This window comes from Podarcis melisellensis (genome assembly GCF_964234715.1).
Source record: "Podarcis melisellensis genome assembly, chromosome: 14".
NCBI classification, from domain to species: domain Eukaryota; kingdom Metazoa; phylum Chordata; class Lepidosauria; order Squamata; family Lacertidae; genus Podarcis; species Podarcis melisellensis.
Genome location: NC_138546.1, coordinates 14623054 through 14647202, shown reverse-complemented (window position 1 = coordinate 14647202; position 24149 = coordinate 14623054). Strand labels below are relative to the sequence as shown.

Here is a 24149-nt window from a genome sequence, read left to right as displayed (position 1 = left end):
AGGAATGGGGAACTTTTTTCTGACCAAGAACTGCATTCCCTTATAGCTAATCTCCTGGGGGCCACATGCCCAGGATGGGCAGGGCCGGATACAAAAGTAGGTGGAGCAACGGATGTAAAATTTTACCTTCATACAGTAGGTTACATTCTAGCCACATAAAAACCAACTCGCCACATGTATGTATCCAGGTGTTTTCAGGTGCTATCCTGGCGACTTCACTTAAAAGGATCTCAAGGCTGGGGGGGAAACCCCTGCCTCAAAGCCTAAAGAACTACTGACTTTCATTGTAGTGGCTGGATGGCCTAATGCAGGCATAGGCAAACAGCCCTCCAGATGTTTTGGCCTACAACTCCCATGATCCCTAGCTAACAGGACCAGTGGTCAGGGATGATGGGAATTGTAGTCCCAAAACATCTGGAGGGCTGAGTTTGTCTATGCCTGGGTGAATACAAAGCCATTTCGTATATAAAGAGTAATTTGAAAAACTAGCATATATTTTGTCCCAGGATTCAGGTGTGATATTATGATAATTTGTTTTAGTGGAGAGCATGTTTCGTTGATTTTCGATTGTGCATTGTAATTGGTTTTATAAAAAGAAAAGTAATTCATGAATGGCAAAGGGTACATTTCTTTTAATCATGAAAGGCAACAACAATCCACCTGGATTCATCAATGGCAAAGGACATAGGTCAGTTGGTTCATGAATGGAAAACAGTGTTCTCCTGTCTTAAGACCCATTCCTGCTCTTACCCAGGTGGCATTAATTTCAACAGAGACAGTACAACAGAACCTCCAGGTCAACTGCACCTCCAAAATGACATCATTTATAAGTAACAAATATACCCCTTGATACGCCAGTGTTTAAGATCAGGATTCCCATTTCATGGGTCACAAGTGTGTTATTGATCAGACAACAGAAGGCCAGTATATTCAGTAAACTGTTTGATTTTTGCTTCTATTTATTCCTGTGCAAAGGAGGCCAGTTGCTCGTTATTTCTCTCCTACAGTCTTTCTCTGTGCCGCAGGGCCATTTCTCGAGGGATTGAAGTGGCTTGCTTATTACAGGGCAGTGCAAACATTTGCCTATCACAGCAGCTAACCTCACAGTGGAGAAACATTAACTGTATAATTTAATTTTATAGCAGAGTTTAATTGCTCAGATGGAAGGCGGGTGGAATATTGAGTCATCAGTGTTCTTGCTAATTATTAAAATTCCTTGCGGATTATGCTTCCCCTCTCCTGCAATGTACTTGTACTGGAAAAGCAAGGCAGCATGGGTTCTGTGCAAAGCTTGCAAGATCGTTTCATGAGGACCAAGAAAACATGGTGTAAAAACTTAATCTTCAGTCTCATTCTGCTTCAGCGTCTGGGCAGAAGCGTAGCCCAATTTTGTAAAAAACCAGTTTCATCTGTTTTTGTTAACCCATATGTTTTTTCCCATGTGAATGGTGCTTTCTCTCTCTAATGATAGTGAAGTAATTCAAAAAAATTGCCTTATTTATTATACGGATTTAAACTACTGACTCTGATCTCCTGCTGCTTTCAGCTGCAGTATTGCTGCAGATATGTGAAATACTGCAGTTATGATAGAATATTTAATATACAATGACATTCTCAATCATTTTAATAGTTTATTAAGTGTTTTGGGTTTTTTTAATAAAGGAAAATCTGTGTGCTTTATATGTACAGTGATTCCTTCTATTTGTTTCAAAGTAAATAAACTGGGTGGAGGTTCTGATATAAGCCTTCTGCCTCAAGTAACCTGAAAATGATGTGGGGTTTTTAATGTGTTTTGGAAGCTTTGTTGTAGTGTTGTATTGCATTCTGTTGGGTTTTGGGGTGTGTGTTTTTTGGTTGTTGTTTTTTTGCCTTGGGTGGACATGGTCCGGAAAGGCAGCATATAAATGTTTTTAATGATAAAGATAATAAAATTATGATATTGAAAACATTTTGCTGCTGACTAACAGTATGTGGAAATGAACCATGTGACACGGGCTGCCTGTGGGATCAGCACTTTTATCTCAACCAAAGGGAAACCCATTTGGATGAAGCTTGCAAGCAACAGAAGTAATGTAGGAGTTTATCCTGGTCTACTGCATTAGAGAGGGAGAAATTGCCAGGTAGTTGTGCCACGGTGGGCCTATGGGCCTGCTTAGAACAACCAGGCCATTTTGGCCAATCCATGCCAAAGCACTGTGAGTGGCACTTTGTAAGTGACACATTTCAAACTGCACTGGCAAAACCAGGTTGCCTGATGTGATGTCAGGTGGGTGGAAAGTGCCACCCAACTGCCGGACAGGAGGGCGGGAAGATAAGAATCCGGCCCAACTGCTGGATTCATTTCTTCACCTCTGCCATGCTCTGATTATTTATTTTGATTTACCGTATATCCCACTTTTCCTCCAAGAAATTCAGGGTGGCTTACAGTTTTCCCTGAGCCCGACTTTCACTTGGAAAGGCCTTTCACTTGGAGCTATCCATGGTGCTGAGATCAAGTGCATAGAATCAGAATTGTAGATCTGAAAGGGAACTCAAGTAATACCTATTCCAACCCCCTGCAATGTAGGAATCTCAACTAAAGCATCCATGACAGCTGGCCATCCAACCTCTGCTTAAAAACCTCCAATGAAGGAGAGGCTGCCACCTTCCAAGGGAGCTATCCATGGTTCTGGAATCACTTGTCTGCCTTTCCCCATGGGTTCCTGGCACAGATTGGTCAAAACAACAGTTGGGCCATAGTGCTCATGGGCTCACACCTCCCCTGCTGTCATATTCTGCCTCTGTTCATTCACTGTGGGCATGATTGAAGCACAGCAGCCTCTGGATGTACGTAGGCTAAGCCTGTAAACTGGTACCCAATACGCCCACCCCCTGACAGCTGTTTTTAACTTTCAAAAAGCCACCTTCCTGATCATGGATCTACCATGCAGCACCTCATCTGACCAGATGACCCATACCAAATGCTGCGGTACGGCTAGGGTTGGATCTCAGGGTTGAGATCCAGACCCCTGCAGCCCAGAGGGCCTCCAGATGAGCACCCAGATATTGGTCATGGCAAACAGTCACCTTGGCTGCCACGGACATGCATCCTTCTTTTTTTTTAAGCTTATAGCCAACGTGCAGCTGGACAGGCATGTACATGGTTACAGATGACCGTATATAACATTAACTTTAAAAACACATCATCCTTTCCTCTAACAGTTCTTTTTAAAATCAGCCCAAGTTGGTGGACTTCACTGCTTCTAGTGGGTGTGAGTTCCATAGTTTAACTATGTGCTGTGTGAAGAAGCACTTTCTTTTATCTGTGCAGAATCCTCCAAATTTCAGTTTCATTGGATATCCCTGAGTTCTAGTGCCATGAGAAACTCTTCTCTATCCACTCTCTCCATGCCACACATAATTTTATAAACTTCTATCATTTCACCTCTTACTTGCATTTTCTCTCCATGCCCCACTCCCAAATCCAGACTTTCCAGGCACTGGCCAATCTGACCTGTTCTGCAATTGCTGTTCACACCTTTGGAACAAACAAACCCCATTCATTTTACTTATGTACGTATTTCCCTGGGCTTACATACTGCAAACAATCCAATCTGGTGGTCAGAACTTTGTAATAACTGCAGTATAATTCATTCGCAGGATCTCTGCGTGTCAGTATTAGCCCTTATCACCTGGCTAATACTTGAAGGATGGAGATGGAAGTCCTGCATTTATTTGTTCAATGAAATATGCTCAGCTGACTCCATTTCATGCACCACCTCTTTTTATAACCGTAACCAAAGCTCAGCAGGGACATTAGCACTGAGCTGCTGTGGGGAAACCCATGACATTGATGGAAGAACTTTACATGAAATTGTAAGCTCAATTGAGAATGGTCAAATACATGCCGAATAGCCCAGGTTCTATATATAGCAGTAATTCTGGCTTTAATCTAAATGGATTGGACAGGGCATCGATGAAGGATGGTGAGAGGGTTTTATAAAGGCTAGTGAGGGTGGGGCTGTAGCTCAGTGGTGGAGCATGAGCTGAGCATGAAGGATGTTCCAGGTTCAATCAAGCTGGGAAAAGACTTCTGTCTGTAACCCTGGAGAGTTGCTGCCAGTCAGTGTAGACTGTACTGAGCTAGATGGACAAATGGTCTGACTAACTATAAAGGTGTAGATTTTAATAATAAATAATAATAATAATAATAATAATAATAATAATAATAATAATAATTTTTTATTTATATCCCGCCCTCCCCAGCCGAAGCTGGGCTCAGGGTGGCTAACAACAATAAAATACAACATTCTAAAATCATTTCATTATAAAATGAATTCAAATCAAATTAATGGCAACCATTGGGCTAAAGTTCTATGAAGATTGCCAAAGGAAGGAGTCAGGCTGTGCCCTGGCCAAAGGCCTGGTGGAACAGCTATGTCTTGCAGGCCCTGCAGAAATTTGTCAAGTCCCGCAGGGCCCTAGTCTCTTGTGACAAAGCGTTCCACCAGATCAGAGCCACAGCCAAAAAAGCCCTGGCTCTGGTTGAGGCCAGCCTAACCTCCCTGTGGCCTGGGACCTCCAAGATGTTTTTGTTTGAAGACTGTAAGGTCCTCCGTGGGACATACCAGGAGAGGCGGTCCCGTAGGTACAAGGCTCCTAGGCCGTATAGGGCTTTAAAGGTTTAAACCAGCACCTTAAACCTGATACTGTACTCCACCGGGAGCCAGTGCAGCTGGTATAGCACCGAGTGAATGTGATCTCGCAGCGAGGACCCAGTAAGGAGTCTCGCCACGGCATTCTGCACCCACTGGCAACTTTTTTCTGTGAGGCTACCTCTGTGCACACTCAGACAAGGAGATGTGGAGATTCCTGGGGGCAGAAGAGAGCATCTAAAAATGGGAACAAGCTGCCCATTTATTTCATAAAATTTATACACAGCTTGACTGTTAAAAAAAACCCCAGTTACAGATAGGTAGCCGTGTTGGTCTGCCATAGTCAAAACAAAAAAAATTCCTTCAAGTAGCACCTTAAAGACCAACTAAGTTAGTTCTTGGTATGAGCTTTCGTGTGCATGCACACGAAAGCTCATACCAAGAACTAACTTAGTTGGTCTTTAAGGTGCTACTTGAAGGAATTTTTTTTGTTTTGAAAAAAAACCCCCCAAACCCTCATCCCTGCCCACGTGAATGGAGAAGTGTGACACTTCAACAATCCCCTGAAACCGAGGCTATGATTACACTGGCAGCCAGCACACTTACATTTACAAGTCCTATCTACAAACCATTCCCTCTGTTTCCAACCTCAGGTGCTGAGTGCTGTCGCTTATGCAGCCAGAAGGTTGCCAGCCCTGCCCAGGAGGCAGTATTGTCGTGCTGCTCAAGCCATGTGTTTTGTGGAAATATATGCAAGGTTTGGGGGAGAGGACGTCCAAAACAGCCCAATGTGCACCAAGCATGCCCAGGGACCACAGAATGCTGGCTGATGATTGGGCTGCTCTGCCACTGAGCTATGGCCAACAGATGCAGAATGGAGTGTGTGGACTCCTGAACAGCAGCCCTCCACGCCACAACATTTTGCTGCAGTTTCCACTTGTGTGCTTATACTTCTATTTGAAAATTCCCTGCGGGCCGACTTGCTCTGTGTTGTTTTTAATGGCGGCATTTTTATTACTGCTTTATGATGCAGTTGTTACGGCTTTCCCCCCCTTCTAAAATGAGAACTGCATTTTGTTTTATTTTTTGTTGACTCTTCAGGTGCTGGGCACGTGACAAAGAATGCAGCACATCAGGTGCTGAAATTTAAAAAGTGGGAGCTGCAACAAAATGTTGCTGTGTAGCCTTGCTAAGGCCACATTCCCTTCTGGGTAACCTTCTGAGGGCCACATGCCAGTGGGGGCGGAGCCAGAGACAAAAGAAGAAGAAGAAGAGTTTGGATTTGATATCCCGCCCTTTCACTCCTCTTCAGGAGTCTCAAAGCGGCTAACATTCTCCTTTCCCTTCCTCCCCCACAACAAACACTCTGTGAGGTGAGTGAGGCTGAGAGACTTCAAAGAAGTGTGACTGGCCCAAGGTCACCCAGCAGCTGCATGTGGAGGAGCAGGGAATCAAACCCGGTTCACCAGATTACTAGTCCACTGCTCTTAACCACTACACCACACTGGCTGGAGCAACAAATGCACATTTTACAGTACCTTTGTAGTTGACTAGTTTCTCTACTCGCACACCCCTCTCTATCCTCTAATCAGGCAAGCAAGAGGCATTAGCACAGTTCAAGGACATTTTCCAGTCAGGCAAAAGCACTCAGGGTTTGACAAAAGACCAGTGAGGGGTGGGGTGTGGAGCGAGGAATGTGTGACCTGAGGAGAGATCCAAGAGCGAGATGGAGAGGTTTGGTGGGCTGCAATTAGCACCCAGGCCTGAGGTTCCTCACCTCTGTCCTAGAAGAATGTCCCCGATCAGGATTCATGCCAGTTTGTCATGGGCCCAGAGTCAGCTTCACCTGATGAACAGCAGCCTGAAGGGGGAGTGACTCCACTTGCAGCTGATCAGCCTTCAGGGACACAAAGAAGAAGCTGATGAGAACCAGCTGGCTTCAGCCTTCTTCCAAAAATGACCCCTGAATTTTTGAATTTTATTGATATTGATGCTGCATTTTATGTTGTATTCTATGCTGTTTTATGTTGTTTTAAAGTCACATTTTAATCAATGCTTTATATTTGCTGTTAGCCGCCCTGAGCCCGGTTTTTAAATCAGGAAGGGCGGGGTATAAATAAAAAAAAATATTATTAAGTAGAGTTTCCACCAGCAGCCAGTTGCCTGGCCCTACCTTGCTGCTTCCTGCTTGTCTTGACCCTTGACCCCCATGACCATCAGATTCCCTGACCCCTGGACCATCTGACCACATGGATTGCTGTTTGCTCAACCCTAGGACTGGACCTGACTTTGGATACTGACTCTGCATCCAGGCAAGTACACCTCATGGAATCTGCTGGCCTCCCACTCCCCGAGCTCTGCACGTTGCTGCTAAGCATGAGACTATGACACAGTTAAAGGTAAAGGTAAAGGTCCAGTCATTAGATCCAGTCATGGCCGACTCTGGGGTTGCGGCGCTCATCTCGCTTTATTGGCCCAGGGAGCCAGCGTGCAGCTTCCGGGTCGTGTGGCCAGCATGACTAAGCCGCTTCTGGTGAACCAGAGCAGTGCATGGAAATGCCGTTTATCTTCCCGCTGGAGCGGTACCTATTTATCTACTTTCACTTTGACGTGCTTTCGAACTGCTAGGTTGGCAGGAGCAGGGACCGAGCAACGGGAGCTCACCCCGTCGCGGGGATTCAAAACCACAAACATTCTGATCGGCAAGTCCTAGGCTCTGTGGTTTAACCCACAGCGCCACCCATGTCCCTCTATGACACAGTTAACCAGATACTATAAACTGTAAGGATATCAATAAAAGTTCCTGGTCCCCTGATCCAGTGTGCTGTAGCTCTTGAGCATCCTCAGTCCTCCTTGAGCTGTTTTCTTTTGGTGTGCCCCCTTAGGTCTGAGGCTTGTTTCAGATTTCTTTTGTACTTCTGTGAAGCCTAGGCACATACGAAGCTACCTTATACCAAGTGAGGCCTGTGGCCCATCTTAACTCCATATTGTCTACACTGACGGGCAGCAGCTCTCCAGCCAAGTCTCCCCCATCCTATTTGGAGATGCTGGGAATTGAACCTGAGAACTTCTGCCTGCAAGGCAGATGCTTTGCCACTGAGCCATAGCCCTCTCTCTTTCCCCAAGCACTCTAACACTTCTTCCTTGCTGCTCAACAGATCCATTGGGGCTCCATTTCTGTTGGCACCCACCTCCAGCATTCACAAAGGGAGAGAAAAGCCATTTCTCGCTGTCATATCTGAAGAGCTGGATTATTATTACTAGTATTTTAGAGGGTGGGCCGCTGTTGTCTTTTGAGCTGTCTTCATCACCTCTTCCTCCACCATAACCCATATGGGTGCCTCTGCTTCCTCCCACTCCTGCATTGCTTCCAATGAATCAGTTCAGTCCACCCCCAGCAACGTCTCCACACAGTCATCACCCCCAAATTAGCATTAAAAACGGCACCACCACCTGCTGCTTAAGCTCCTGACTCATAGCACTGTCTGGCCTTTCTTGTTCTGGATGCACAACAACAGTCTATAAGTTACTCTTGGGTCTGCTGTCCTTTAAAAGAGCCCAAGGGAAACTCTGCCGTGTCCAGACCAAACGGAAGGTCAGGCAAGGTGGAAATGCATTACCTGGCCTTGGTATTCCTGCTGCTTGTGATGAAAATCTCACGAATAAACACAGGTGGCAGGTGCCCTTTGAGGCTGGTAAGGTGGAAGGCAGGGAGACCAACAGCAGGTGGTGCTAGAGCCATTGATGGGTGGAGCCAGCTGATTCCAGAATTGTAGAGTTGGAAGGGACCCTGAGGATCATCTAGTCCAACCCCCTGCAATGCAACTGTTCCATATGGGAATTGAACCTGCAACCTTGGCATTATCAGCGCCATGTTCCAATTGAACTGCACTGTGATGGCAGTACTCAGAAAAGAATATGCATTGATATTTGCATTTTAATTGCATTGACAAAGCAATCAATGGGTTTGCTGTTTCCTATCCTAACTGAAAATTTGGCCTCTTCCTAACTTCCTCTGACTCACCTAATTTTCTGAAAGAATGTCTAAGTTTCCCAGTGCTTGGTCACATCTGGCAGAGCAATTCAAACCATGGATGGACAGTGGTGGCAAAATGACACAGCCATCTCTGCAAACCCATTGCTCAGGCTGGCTGGGGCAGAAGGCAGGGGTCAGGGAAAGCTCTCATATGCTGGCCAGATCACTGCCTTCTTCTGGAGAATCTCCCCTCACTGCTCCACCCTTCTCTCATATTTATATAGGTTCTACACATAGCAAGGCTTTTAGTGTAAGGGTATCAATACTTTGGGGCACTGTTCTCTGTTAAATCAGGCAGGCACCTACAATCCTGATATTCTGTCACCTGCTCAAAATGTTTTTGTTTCACCAAGTCTTTTATTTGTTTTCTTGTTTAGATAATTAATTTAATACAGCATTGGCTCTCTCTTCTGCACTTTATGAGTTTATGATGTTTTCATTATTTTATTATAGACCCCCATTATATTTATATCTATAGAGATACAGAGATATAGACATATGCAATGCACAATAAAACAATTTGCAAACCACCAGAACTCTCTCATCAGTTGGTGGTTTGCAAATATCCTTATCAAACAAATAAACTCTCCTGAGTAGGTCCCTGGACTTTTTAACTTCTTCTGCCCCAAAGTCTTGCCCTGTTGGCACCTCCACTCTTAGGGCTGGAGATTTTTGGGGGGGCTGCCTCTTCCTCCCTACCCCACGCCCAAACACAGATAGCACAGAGACTCAGAAAAGGCTATCTCCCTCTGACCCCCTGCTATGTGTGGTCACTGATTAGCATTTTCCCATACTCAATATGTATATATACATACCCTCCATCCCCACTACGGCATATTTGCCCTCATTGTTTGCCTGCTTCCCCCTCCCCTGCGTTCCCTCGGGCGCTTCCTTTCACGAGCATCTTCACACTGAGCATGCGCGCTGCATCCTTCCCCTCCTCTCCCCTCCTCCTCTGGGTACCAGCGCGACCGAGGGAGATGCAGTGAGCTCAGCGAGGCTGGCCAGCCCCGGCGTTGGTAGCAAACAAGCCGAGAAACGCGCACCGAGCAGTCCCTCTGCGTCTCCCTTTCCTTCAAGCCCTTCCTTCGGCTGGGATGGTCTGCTAGGAGGAGGGGGAGTCCGCCAAGAAGCCGAGGGAACAGGGCCCAGGCAGAAAAGGGCTCCGGCATGGAGCTAAAGAGATCCATCTCGGCCAGCATGGAAGCAGAGAAGCCTCTGAGACGCTATGGGGCGGTGGAGGAGACGGCGTGGCGAGCCGAGGGGCTTGGGAGAAGTAAGTACTTCCCACCTCCCCATGCGGGCTTCGTGCTCTGGGCTCCCCCTGTTTCTGCATCGGATAGGATAAGCTAGGGAGCTGGGCAGCTATCAACAACGTAAGGAGCTGCTTTTGCCCAGTCGACCATAGGTCCATCTGACTCAGTGTTGCCTGCACTGGCTGGTAGCAGAAGATCCCCAGGGCTTCAGGCAAGGGGTCTTCTCTAATCCCAACGCCCGGATGGAACTTGGGACCTTCTGCATGAGAAGCAGGTGCTCTCACTGAGCTGTGTCCCTTCCCCAAAGCAGAAGAACACTGTTTATCCTGGGTCAAGTCATTGATCCCTCTCTGGCTCAATATTGTTTGCACAGAATGGCAGTGGCTATCCAGGGTTTCAGAGAGGTTTCTTTCCAAGCTCTACTGGGAGATGCCAGGATTTAAACCTGGGACCTTCTGCATGCTAAGCACCGAGTAACAGACACACACACACACACACACACACACACACACACACACACTCCCTCTGTTCTAGTATCACCAAGCAGGCGTGCAACTGAGCAATTGCTTCCTAGGAACAAAAGGGAGTTGTGCCTATATTTGGCAAGGATGTTCTCTAGTGCTTTTCGAGGCTGTGAGGAGGAGAGATCTCCGAGAAAAAGGTTTCTCTCTTATTACCCCTTAGTGGGAGAAAATAAACCGGGGAGAGGGACAGAAGAAAGGGGGATTTTCTGGTGGTCTCCCTCCACCCCACTCCTTGTAACTCAAGTTAACCATACTTTATTATGCCTTTGCAAAAAAACAAAACCCAACCCCTAAACTAGACAAACCCTGGCAAAGTGCTTTGCTGTTAGAGAAGGGGGTGGAGAGGCAGATTTGTGGAAGCATCTCAGAGGCAGACTTTTCCTTTGTTATCTCTCTCTCAAATAGCATCACAAAAGCATGTGGATTTTTTTTTTAAAAAAACTAAAACTGCCTGCAGCAGCATGTTTAAGTCCTGGACTTTAAGTATTTGTTTTGCCCCATGGATGATGTCTTACGGGAGTGAGGGGGAGGATGGTCCCTTGTCAATGGCGTTTCAGACATGCTGAACAGGCTGACTTAACAAAGGCTCTTGCGTGCCAAATCTGTTGTCAGTTCAAGCCTTCCTGCTTCTCCCAAGAATACAATCATTAACCATCACCCACGCTCCAAAACCTCCACTGGAAAGAAGCTTGGATCCTTCCGCGCCCCCCCCTCACCCAGTTCAAGTCAATTGCCCCAAAGACAGCAGCTGTTAACCTTTTCATTGGGAGGAAGAATTAAATTCAGTTGATTATGCACCAATTTGTTCCCTCTGCCACTTTTCCTGGGAAATCAAGATGCGCCCAGAATTGGTTGCAAAAATCACTCAAAGTCCTGGACTCCTGGGATATAAAACGCCTTCAGGTTTCTCCTGAAAGTGTAGAATTGATCTTGCTGAGAAGCTTTCTGGGTGTGGCAGCCTCTCAGGACACACTAAGCTACCTTATGCCCACTCAGACCCATTGGTTCATCTAGTTGTCTACAGTCACTGACGGTGACTTGCCAGGGTTGCAGACTTGAATCTCTCCTAACCAGTCTTACCTGGAGATGCTGGGGATCAAACCAGGGACCTTCTGCATTCATAGCAGATGTTCCAATACTGAGTTATGGCCTTTTCCCTTTGGGGATAGGCAAGGAAAGTACTCCCCCCCTCTACAGTTTGATTATGTGCATCAATGTACATTATTAGGAGGTTGCTCCACAACTTACACCAAAGAGCTTTTCAAACTGTTGCCTTTGGTTGCTCCCATCGTTGGGTTTCAGCTGCATCTCTTGGTCTTTGGCACCCCATCCCTAGACTTTGATAAGAGTTTCCAGCAGCACTTTGATCTAACTCTCCCCACAACACCTACTGCTTCCATTGCAGCGATAGTTTTTGTTGCAGTGGTTGGCATTGATTCAGAACTGGTTGGCTTGGTGATTCCCAAAACAGAGCTGAACCAGACTAGCAGTGCAATTCTAGACACTTCAGAAGAAGTTCAATAGGGCTTACTCCAGTGGTGACTGGTGCCCATAAGGACTGGTAGGGCAAAAGGCAGTGAGGCCTACAGGTAAAGGTAAAGGCGAAGGGACCCCTGACCATTAGGTCCAGTCGTGACCGACTCTGGGGTTGCGGCGCTCATCTCGCTTTATTGACTGAGGGAGCCGGCTTACAGCTTCTGGGTCATGTGGCCAGCATGACTAAGCCACTTCTGGACAACCAGAGCAGTGCACAGAAACGCTGTTTACCTTCCCACCAGAGCAGTACCTATTTATCTACTTGCACTTTGTGCTTTTGAACTGCTAGGTTGGCAGGAGCAGGGACTGAGCAACAGGAGCTCACCCCATCGCGGGGTTTCGAACCACCGACCTTCTGATTGGCAAGTCCTAGGCTCTGCGGTTTAACCCACAGCGCCACCCGCATCCCCAGACTTATGGGTAGGTGGAGCCAAATCTAATAATTGGCAGAGAAAATCCTCTGAGGAAGGCAGACTGAAGTTGGTGGGACAAGGCCCTGATGGATCAGACACCACTGGCTTACTCCCAGTAGGGATGGGGCAGAAATTTGATTCAGTTGACATTTGAAGCTGAATCTATCCCATTTGTACTTTCCCAAACCATATGAGAACTGGAGTACAGCCATCCTTTGAAATCCGCACTTGTTCAGATTTTGCGATGCTGTTCTGCAACTCGCCAACGTCTATTGAAATGCATCTATTGGGGGGGGGGGAGTGTACGTGAAAATGAATATAGAAGCAAACATACAAAAATGCTTTGTCCAAGGGGGAAATTGCTTGCAAAAATGTAGGCATTAGTCAAAACTGCAAACAAAATTGTGCTCATTACTAGAAAGCCTCACTGAAATGCCAGTGAATTTTTATGAGCGTTTAAAAGCAAACAAAAACACAGACTGCATCGAAATGCGGAGAAATGAATTTAGGAATAAAATAAAAAAAGAGAAACCGAGAGAAACAAAATTGACACTTCTACTCCCAGGAAATCTTAAATATAGAGATTCTTAAACAAACTTACCTGGGAGTAAGTTTTCAGTGAGATTTACTTCTGAGTAGCCATGCATAGGATCACACTGTAGAACACTTTTTTTGGTAAATGGCTTTGTTGCTGTTGTTTTACAATTGAATGGTGTATAGGTTTTATGAAATAAGCAAGTAATAGACAAGACTGGGGTTAGCTGTGGTGCTGTGGTATCGACCACTATGGCATCATAAAGTGAATTAGTTTCCTGGAAATGTTCTAAGAATCCAGAAGTGATTTTTCTTCTTGGTAACTTTCTGTCACTGCTGGGGGCATGGTGCATGTTGTTTGGGTGAATCACAACTTATCAGTTGGTTTGATTCTATTTGTTTGGGTAGGAATAGAGATAAGGGCTTCCTGTCCCACTACAGACTGTGTCCTTAGCCATTACTGCTGTTGTGAATGTGACTGTGCTTATTTTGCAGATGTTTAAGCTTTAATTGAATTGCCACAGACCGTACCGATACACCTGTGTATAAACATAAGGTTGCACCCAACTCAGTCCCAACCAGAGTAGACCCACTGAGACTGATGGGCAAAAGTTAGTCGTGTCCATTAATTTCAATGGGTCTACTCTGAGTTGGACCAGCATCGGCTACAGCCCATATTTGGATGACACAACTGCAGATGGCTTTTGTGAACTAAGGACTACTTCCTAAGTGCTATGTCATAATAAGTCTATTAGTCATAGGAGCATAGAAAGCTGCCTTAAACCAAGTTGGACCATTGCTCCACCCAACTCCTTTTTGTCTACACTAAGTGACAGCAGCTCTCCGCTGCCTGAAACCTTGGAGATCCATTTCCAATCAGTGTAGACAACACTGAACAATATGGCCCAATGACCAGACTTTATATAAGGCAGCTTCCCATATTAGGGGTGATATAAAAATCGGAGACCCATCTCAATAGCTGCAATAAACACTGGGTCCCTACTGGATTCCCATGCTTTATTTAAAAGGTGGTTCCTCAGCTGCGTAACAAACAAAGTGGCGTAGAAGTAAATTCTTACCACAGGGGGAACTGCTTTGTGTGCAGAAGGTCACAGTTTCAAACCCCAGCATCTCCAGGCAGAGCTGAAAAAAGACACTTTGCCTGAAATCCTGGACAGCTGCCACCAGTCGGTAGGCAAATTATCTGGCCCAATCACCTTCTAAATCTGGCCCGCGGATGGTCTGGGAATCAGCATGTTTTTACATGAGTAGAATGTGTCCCTTTATTTAAAATGCATCTCTGGGTTATTTGTGGGGCATAGGAATTCATTCATTCCCCCCCAATATAGTCCGGCCCACCACAAGGCCTGAGGGACAGTGGACTGACCTCCTGCTGAAAAAGTTTGCTGACCCCTGGTGTAGACAATATCATCATGGACCATTGGCCTGACTTAAGGAAGAGGCCGTAGATCACTGGCTGAGAATATGCCTTGCTGCAAGACGGCACCAGGTTCAAACCCTGGCATCTCCAGGTAGAAGAATAAAGTAGAATGTGAAGAGCCACAGCCAATCAGAACAGACCAGGGGCAGTGAACTTCCTGCCCTCCAAGTGCTGTTGGACTTCAGCTCCCTTTAGGTCTGGACACAGGCCATGCTGGTTGGGGCTGATGTGCGTTGGAGGACTGGTGGAGGAAGAGGAGTGCAGGGGGAGCGCACCGCCCCTGGCAGCGCGATCCCCAGGGTGCCATCACAGCTGGCCCCCCCACTGGGCGCCCCACCCCTAGGATGCGTGCCAGCCCTGCCCCCGCCTGCCCTCCGACCCCGGTGCCAGAGCATGAAGCTCCACCACTGCGTTGGAGTCCAACAACATTTGGAGGGGGGGTCATTTCCTTTTTTTGCCCCTGGAAGAGACTGTGCTGAACTAGACGGACAGTGGATCTGACCTGCTACAAAGCAGTTTGCCGTGTTCCTAATTTATTGCTTCACAGTCAAAAGAGAAAATGATCTCCGTGATGCAGAGTGAGATCCCCCTGATTTACAAGCTTCTATAAATAGCAGCCCTCGTTCGCACTTCCATATGGAGTTTTCACTCATTTGATGCATTTTTACGCATATGTTGGTGGTCGGGGGAGGTGGGGAAGCCATTTCTCCCCCGCTAGCGGTTTTTCCAGCTCTGTCAGTGCTGGGGATGATTTTCACAGCACTGGTAGGCTGGAGGGTTTTTGTTTTTTTTAAAAAACAAAATCGTTTTTTAAATTTGCAATCGTGACAGAAAAAAAGAAGCAAATGCATGATACTGCCTCCAATAGTGAACCGAGCCATTATGGCTAGCAGCCACTAATAGTCTTGGCCTGTATGGATTTGTCCAATCCTCTGGTGACCAAGGGTCTGGAGACCAACCAACATGAGGGATGGTTGAGGGAGTTGGGTGTGTTTAGCCTGGAAAAGAGGAGACTGAGAGGAGATAAGACAGCCATCTTCAACTATCTCAAGGGCTGTGATGGAGCAATTTCGTTTTCTCCTGCTCCGGAGGCTAGAACCCGAACTGATGGCTTCAAGATACCAAAAAAGGGATGCCAACTAAACATCAGGAGGAACTTTCTGACAGTAAGAGCTGTTTGACAGTGGAACAGACTGCTCCGAGAGGTGGCAATTCTCCTTGCTTGGAGGTTTCTAAGCAGAGGTTGGATGGTCACCTGTCATATATGATCCAGTTGAAATTCCTGCAGCGGGTTGGACTACAAAATTTCAAAAGCAATGTGGATAATTCATGTGCAACTCTACAATTCATAAATCCATCAAAGGTTGAGTGGGGGAGAACTCATCCACACATATACAACATGCAACAGTTGACATATTTTGTGAAACAACACCCAACCTATTCAGATGTCCTAGCTCTCAGTGATTCAGGTGTCCTGGCTTTGTGTTCAGGGTCTTTTACCTTTAGGTAAAGGTAAAGGGGCCCCTGACCATTAGGTCCAGTCGTGGCCAACTCTGGGGTTGCAGCGCTCATCTCGCTTTATTGGCTGAGGGAGCCAGCGTACAGCTTCCAGGTCATGTGGCCAGCATGACAAAGCCGCTTCTGGCGAACCAGAGCAGCACATGGAAATGCTGTTTACCTTCCCACCGGAGTGGTACCTATTTATCTACTTGCACTTTGACCTGCTTTCGAACTGCTAGGTTGGCAGGAGCAGAGACTGAGCAACTGGAGCTCACCCCGTTGCGGGGATTCAAACCGCCGACCTTCTGATCGGCAAGTCCTTGTCTCTGTGGTTTAACCCACAGTGCCACCCATGTCCCTCCCTTTTACCTTTACCTTACCTCTTATGTAAGAACATAAAAGGAATTTGCTGGATCAGGCCAGTGGCCCATCTAGTCCAGTATCCTGCTCTTACAGTGGCCAACCAGATGCCTGTGGGAAGCCTGCAAACAGGACCTGAACACAGAATGATGACAGGCTGTCCCACTGGAATGATCCTTGTGCAAGACACTGAAAATGTAGTGGTAGCAACCACTAGGTGGGGAAGAGAGGTCATTGGTGTTAAATGCCCCAGAAACTAAGGACCAAAATCTCCTTTCATGGTTTGAGGTGATGGCATAGTGGAGTTGTCCCCATTGCTGGCGTGGACATGGACACAAGTGCACTCTCCCTGCCATCAATGTGGTTTCCAGTAACTGCCTTCAGAAGCATTACTGCCTTCCTCCATAGAGTTGGAACATAGTCACTGATCCACCCTGAACTTGTTCAACTCTCTTGAAAGCCATTCAAGTGGCCACCACTGCTTCTTGTGTGAATGGGTTCCAAAGTTTAACCACGCACCTTGCAAAGAGTGCTTTCTTTTATCTGTTCTGCATCTTCACACATCCAGATTCACTGGATGTCCATGAGTTCTAGGGTTATGAGAGAGGGGGAAAACTTATGTCAAGGAAATAAACAACTATCTGACTTTTAGAAGACATCTGGAGGCAGCCCTGTTTAGGGAAGTTTTAAATGTTTGATGTTTTATCATGTTTTTAATATTCTGTTGGGAGCTGTCCAGAGTGGCTGGGGAAACCCAGCCAGGTGGGCAGGGTATAAATATATTATTATTATCATCAACACCACCACCACCACCACCCATAATTTCATAAACTGTCTTGCTTGCCTTTTCTCTAAACCAAAAACTTCAAATGCTACCACCTTTCCTCAAATGCTCCACCTCCATCTCAGACTCCAACTTGGCGCAGTCATGAGGAGATACAGGTGCCTAGCTCTATTCCTCTGTAACATCAGAATCAGGAGAGCCCATGCATTTCCCTAACCTGTGCATGGACATAGTCATGGGTCGGATGAATTGTGACTGAATCCTGACACGATGGAGACCTTGCAGATGGGTGGTTCCCAGTTGTGTACCAGCTCTGGATGGGGCTGCACTCCCTCTGAAGGAACAGGCTCAAAGTTTGGGAGATGCTCCCAGATCCATTGCTGTCACTAGAGTCCCAGGTGACCTCAATGGCTCTGAGCACCCCATTCCCAACTTGGTGCATCAGCTACAACCAATCCTAGATAGGGGTAGCCTTGCTATGGTGGTCCATACACTGGTAACCCCATGTTCATCTCACTGTCATGTGCTGTATGTCGGACTACACTTACACCTGGTTTGGAAGTTGTAGATAGTGCAAAATGCAGCTGTACTAGTGTGAAAATATCTGTATTGGCCGGCTATTAGCTACCAAGCCAAGTTCAAAGCTTTATAGTTGGTGTTTAAAGCCCCAAATAGACCACCTCCCTTGGTACAGACCAAGCTGATCTGGATTATCTTCTGAAGAGACCTTGGTAGTCATTCCACGACCAGCAGATTGTCACTTGGTGACAATGCAGAATCAGGCTTTCTGAGCAATTGCACCCAGTCCTCTGGAATGCCTTCTCTCAGCTAATTCACAAGGTGGAGACAGCAGTGACCTTTAAACACCTCTTTAAAATGTTTATGTTTACCCGAGCTTTCCTAGACTCTGAAATGTTTAATTTTTGTTTTGTACGTGGCTCATTTTCATTTGAGATATACACTTGTGTTTTCACCCACTTTTGGACGGTAATTTTATTGAATGTTGTTTATGTTTTTATAGTGGTAGTTGCATTTTTATGGCAAACTGCTGAGTTTTTTTATTAAGCAATCCATTATTTTTGTAAACAAAAATATTTCAGCATCCTCTCCCCCCAACATTTCTACATCCTTCCCTCCAAGTGTTCTGTGATCTCTTTGAGTCTGCCCATAGTTTTAGAGAATCACAGGTGTACGATATAACAAATAAGAGGATTGCCATCTAGCTCAAGACGTTTTTTAAAAATAAACCCTAAACTCATCAGAATACAGTTGCTGCATTTCAGTTTTAGTTTTATTTTTCTCTTATAAAGCACAAACATTAACACAAAGGAAAAACATTACACTTAACACAACATAAAAACTTAACAACAAAAAATAAAAATAAGAGAAGAATTGTTTCTTCTTGTTTCTTGGTTATATTACATTGCTAAATGACTTCCTCAACACCCTCCAATCTGAATTTCAGTGTATCACATATTTAACAGTTTCCAGTTTCATATTTATAACACAAATATCTTCTTTCAGTTACAAACTTCTTATATTTACTTTCTATTCTAGTCCATAATATTCACTATACTAATCCTTTTCTATCCCTAGGCCTATTTTGTTACTTCCAAGAATTTCTTGGTTATCTTATATCATAAACACGGCTTTAACAGTGAGTCCATAAATGACTGTGGAGGCCAATTCTGGATCCACACTTCCTTCCACAGTGGGGACATTGTTTTCCAGGCAGGAGCTGATCACAGTGAGGGTTTACCAAGCGTGCCTTCCTCTTAGCACGTTCCCCCCCCCCCCATGACACCTTTGGTAAAGGCTGTTCTCCAATTGGAGTGCTCACAGGCCAGTGTTTCCCAGTTGTCAGTGTTTATACTAGCTTTTTAAAGATTTGCCTTGAGAGAGTCTTTAAACCTCTTGTTGACCACAAGCATTACGCTTTCCATTTTTAAGTTAGCAATAGAGTAGTTGCTTTGGAATAAAATAACCAGGCATCCGAACAACATGACCAGTCCAACAAAGCTGATTTTGAAGAATCATTTTTCAACACTGGTTTTAGTACGTAGCATCTTGCAGCTGTGTGAAGCAAACACACCTTAGATCTCCCTCACAAAGCTTGTGAAAAAGACTCCAGGTGTCCTGTTCTTTACTTGCATATGCAGCGTTGGATCAGTCAGAAAAAAGTACACATAACATCCGCCGCACCATACATTTAAGCACATGGCTTCCCCCAAAGAATCCTGGGAAATGTGGTTTGTAAATGTGCTTGAAATGTCTGGTGTAGATGCGACCATTGGGAACCAGAGGAGCAAAACTGAGTACCATCCCAGTTTCTCCAAAGGAAGTTCCACTGCTTTTAAGGGACTTAATGCCCAATAAGCATTCTTAGGATTGATTCCTTAATTTAATTTCCAGTTTTATGATTCAATTATAATTAACCCTAGTGGTGCAGCAGTAAAACTGCTAGCACATTTGCGAAGCTAAGCAGGGTCTGGTCTGGTTTCAGATTGGATGGGAAACTGTTGAAATTCATGCCTTGCGGGGGGGGGGGGGGTTGGATTAGGCGACTAAATTCTTTCAAAGTGGAGAGTGCCTTTCCTTCACTTAGCCACAGGGTGTCCAGCATTTGAGTCATGGACAGTGTTTGGTGCTGCTCCCTGCCTATGAAACCCAATGTGGTGACTGGTAAAACCTCATTTCCCCATCATTAGATAACAAATGAGTCAACGCTACTGATAAGCCAGAGAGATACTCGAGTTTCCGTTCTGCTATCTTAAGTGACTCTTGTGTCGTTGGCAGATCCTGCTATTTTTAATGCACGTTTCCAGTCAAAACATCTTCTTAATTTCATTTATTTAGAAGAATATTTATAAATAGCCAAGTCATTAAAAAATATGATGGCAGTGTGCCATAAGGCCACGAAAACATCATAAAATTATAAAACCATAAAACACAGAACAAATGACCAACACTGAATCGAATTAATTCTTCGAAAACGCTTGGGGAAACACAGACGTTTTCAGCAGGCGATGAAATATCAGAATTGCAGGTGCCTGTCAGATTTCATTAGCATTCCAAATTACGGGTGCCACTATGCTAAAAGCCTTGGCTCACGTAGAAACTAAATGAATATGACTTGGATCCAAGAGTAACACGGAGGCATTTGGTCATTCTTTAATCTCCTCGAGAATCTACCGTTTCTAAAAAAGGCTAAGCTGCTGCCATTTGAATAATTGATCGTTCCTTTCATAGGTTTCAGCCAGCCTCAAAACAGCTATCCATGCTAAACGTATTCTAGTATGATTGAATAATCTCCCCACCCCAGCATTAGGACTCTTTGGGGAGGGGTGAAAGCATTCCCATTTATTTATTACATTGTATTGATTATTACAGTGCCTGGAATCTGCTTGCCACAGTCTCCTTTAGTGAAGGTGTCTTATAACATTCACCCTCAGAAATAGCTGCTGGGCTGCTGACCTAAACTCCACCATTAAGCCAGTAAATCATAAAGATAGCTTTGGAATACATTTCCTTGAGTTTTTTGCTTCAAAGCTTTGCACACATTTGGTGTTCAAAGGGAGCCGGAGGGGGCCTGACACACTTTTGCAATAACCCACTTAGCTATTGTAGTTTTGTACAAGGCTATGGGGTGGCAGAAAGGGACGCGGGTGGCGCTGTGGGTAAAACCTCAGCGCCTAGGACTTGCCGATCACATGGTCGGCGGTTCGAATCCCCGCGGCGGGGTGAGCTCCCGTCGTTCGGTCCCAGCTCCTGCCCACCTAGCAGTTCAAAAGCACAATTAAGTGCAAGTAGATAAATAGGTGCCGCTTTCTAGCGGGAAGGTAAACGGCGTTCCGTGTGCTGCTCTGGTGCTGGTTCACCGGAGCAGCTTCGTCACGCTGGCCACGTGACCCGGAAGTGTCTGCGGACAGCGCTGGCTCCTGGCCTCTAGAGTGAGATGAGCGCACAACCCTAGAGTCTGTCAAGACTGGCCCGTATGGGCAGGGGTACCTTTACCTTTACCTTTATGGGGTGGCAGAGTGTTCTTGGCAGGGATACTGGAGTGGCTTGCCAGTTCCTGCTCCAGGTGGATCACGTTTAGTTAAAACTCTTCACTATGACCTGTCCGTCATGGGTGGCCCTGCATGGCATAGCTCATAGCTCTGGTCCATGGGGTCATAAAGAGTAGGACACAGCTAAACAACTAAACAACAACAACATGGGGTGGTGGCGGCGGCAGGATTTGGTTAAATTTGATGACAGACAGGGGGTGAAGCTTGTGGATTTCATAGAAGATTTTCCTCCCTCCCTCCTTATTTATTACCAAGCCAGAGGGGGCGGGGCATTGCCTGTGACAGCTTCCTCCTCTAAAGTCTCAGCTTTGCCCTTGTAGAACACAACAGAGAGGAGGATGAGGATAAAAATGAGAATCAATTGGCTCTGCTTGTCATTGGCTCTGGCGCCACCTACTGTTAGGCTCCCTGCTGCCCACCCTACCAGTCTCAATGGCCTTGGCTCCATGTGAGTATTTGGCAGGTAGAAAGCAGACAAATGAGGACCTGGAGCAACACAATATTACTTGGTTTATTGGGAGATGCTGCCCATTTAAAGCAGGGAACCTGTGGCCATTCAGATGTTGCTGGACCACAACTCCCATCACCCCTGAGTGTTGTCCATGATGGTTGGGGTCTGATGGGAGATGGAGTCCTACAGATTCCCCAACTCTGCTTTAAGATCTTGTTTTACCCAATGGGTTTCCGCCTTCTTTCTGCTACTGCTGGCACCACTCTCTGTCTCCCACTTGGACGAAAGCAGAAAAGGTGTGTGTGTTTGTGTGTGTCCTGCATTTCTCATTTCTGCTGCTCTCCATGGCTTGGGAGGTCTCCTCTATGGTAGGACCTCCACCATCGGCCTGCTCATTTGTAGCTGCCACAGTTTCAGCTGTGGTATTCCTGTTGTGTCAAGTTTATTTTTTTTTAAACAAACCACACCAAAACATCATTGTATTTGATAAAGGAAAGAAATTCCGCCAGTTTACATTAAACAGGGACAACTAGTGTAACACTTCCACATAACAAAATGCATTGTGCAAGGCAACTCAGCAGAGTCTTTTGGTAGAATAAGAGAATAAATGTGTGTGGGAGAGAACTGCAAAGGAAAAAAATTATTCTAGACAATGAGTCAACTAAGAACATCTGTCTATCCATCTATCCTCCAATAATCAACAAATAACATGTGTCTAAAGTCTTTCATTTCCATTTGTCTATATAACATACTGGGAACAAGTCGAGACACGCAATAGCACCAGGATCACGCTAATAATTAATCTCGGCCCTTCAAGATAAGGCATCTCTCTGAAATGAATAATAAGCTTCCAATCCTCCTCACTTCTATTTATAAATGCAAAGTGTAGATACTGAATTCCCAGAGAATTTTCCTGTCTGACTGCCCCTTGCAGGGGAGGCACATCCCATTTCATTGCCTGAAGCGAAATAGGAAGCTGCCTCTTCGCCCCTGCCCCCCCCACCAAATCCCCCTTACCAATGCCTCCCCTACCTGGGCTGTTTGGTGCTGCCCATGAAGCAGTGAGGACAACAGCAGGTTCCGGCAAGATCATGCGAGATCTCATGGAGCATGTGGAATATCACAAGATCTCGCCGAAAGTCACTGCTGCTCTCCACCAGCCACGGAGGCAGTGGGATGGGGTGCCCAGGGGGGCACAGCTTTGTGAGGTTCTGCCACGCAAGGTGGCTGCCTCAGCTGACCTCATGGGTGGGCCAGCCCTGGTCTCTTTCATCTGTCTGCAAAAGCAAACCCTCCAACATTTCTTTGATGAAAATAGGGACGTCCTATTCCATCATCAGTATCATCTTATTGTTATTTATACTCTGCCCATCTGACTGAGTTGCCCCAGGAACTCTGGGCAGCTTCCAACATACATAAAAACATATAAAAACACGTAAAAACTTCCCTGTACAGGGTTGCCTTCAGATGTCTTCTAAATGTAGTATGGTTGCTTATCTCCTTGGTTCAGGGGGTCACATAACTCCATACCCTTCAAGATTTCTCAGGTGAAAATAGGGACGTCCTAAGGAAAAGTGGGATATTCTGGAATCAAATTGGAAACCAGGATGGCTTCTGTAAATCTGGGACTGTCCCTGGAAAATGGGGACACTTGGAGGGCCTGCTATAGCAGGATAGTCCAACTTTTCATACCAAATGGGCCACAAGAGTACTTCAACATGGAAACTGTGGTATTTTTAACCCCTGGCCCACCTGGCAGCAAGTCAGTATGTCAAGTCCCCTGTCCGGAGTCAGTCCAAAGTCCCACAGAGATCCTCAAGCATCCAAGCTGAGATCCATCAACATGGGCAGATAAGCAGACTCAACATTTCAGCTCTGCTGCCCTTTTTATACTTTGCATGCTGATTGCAGCATCTGGGCTTGATGAGGCATGTGACCCTCACCTGTTCCAAGCCTACTCCAGCTGAGGAATCACACACCTCTCAGATCTAGTGAGCTCCACCTGGCCAGCTAGGGAGTTGGGCTGTAGGCTCTTGCCTGCCTCAACTTCCTGGAGCGCCACTCCTGCTTCTCCCTATGCCTTGGAGCCTGTTGTGTTTGGAGAAACAGGGGCCCCACCGGCTCTGGTGATGGTTCCTGCTGCTCTGATTCCTGTGCACTGACCCCATCCCCTTGTCATCCTCCATCACCCTGTAAGTAATTCCTATACCAACCTCCCTGTCCTAGAGGCCTTCTCTCCTCCTTCCCAAAGCCTGGATATTGCTTTTCCAGCTCTGGGAATGAGGTGGGAGGGCTCTAGGACTTTGCCAGAGCCTTGCACCTCCTTCTCAAAGCTCAGCACCTTGCTTAGCCGGCTTTGGGAAGGCAGCATGAGGGCTGAGGGGGGAGTCAAATTTTGGCCTTGCTCCCCCACTCATGAAACAAGGCAGTGTACAGCCCACCTGTCATGAGCTGGCAGGATAACGGGGAGGAGGAAGTTCGTACATTTTATTAGTTTTGAGCTATTTCTGCTGTAATATTCTTTCCCTCTGCGGAAAAAGAATTTGCATGTGACATTTTGCAGGATCCCTGTAGATTTTGTAGGAAAAGATCCAAGACAAGGAGGTGGGC

General features: G+C 46.1%; 1 protein-coding gene across 1 annotated transcript in view; it reads left to right on the top strand.

Annotated features, from left to right (window-relative positions):
* Nucleotides 1-9611: 9611 nt before the first annotated feature.
* The window catches only part of LOC309356557 (bMERB domain-containing protein 1), a 40706-nt gene continuing 26168 nt past the window's right edge, over nucleotides 9612-24149 (top strand). Inside the window, exon 1 of the mRNA XM_081888099.1 lies at nucleotides 9612-9946. Within this exon, the coding sequence (XP_081744225.1) occupies nucleotides 9841-9946 (106 nt within the window). The 5' untranslated portion in view covers nucleotides 9612-9840. The remainder of the gene's footprint in view (nucleotides 9947-24149) is intronic.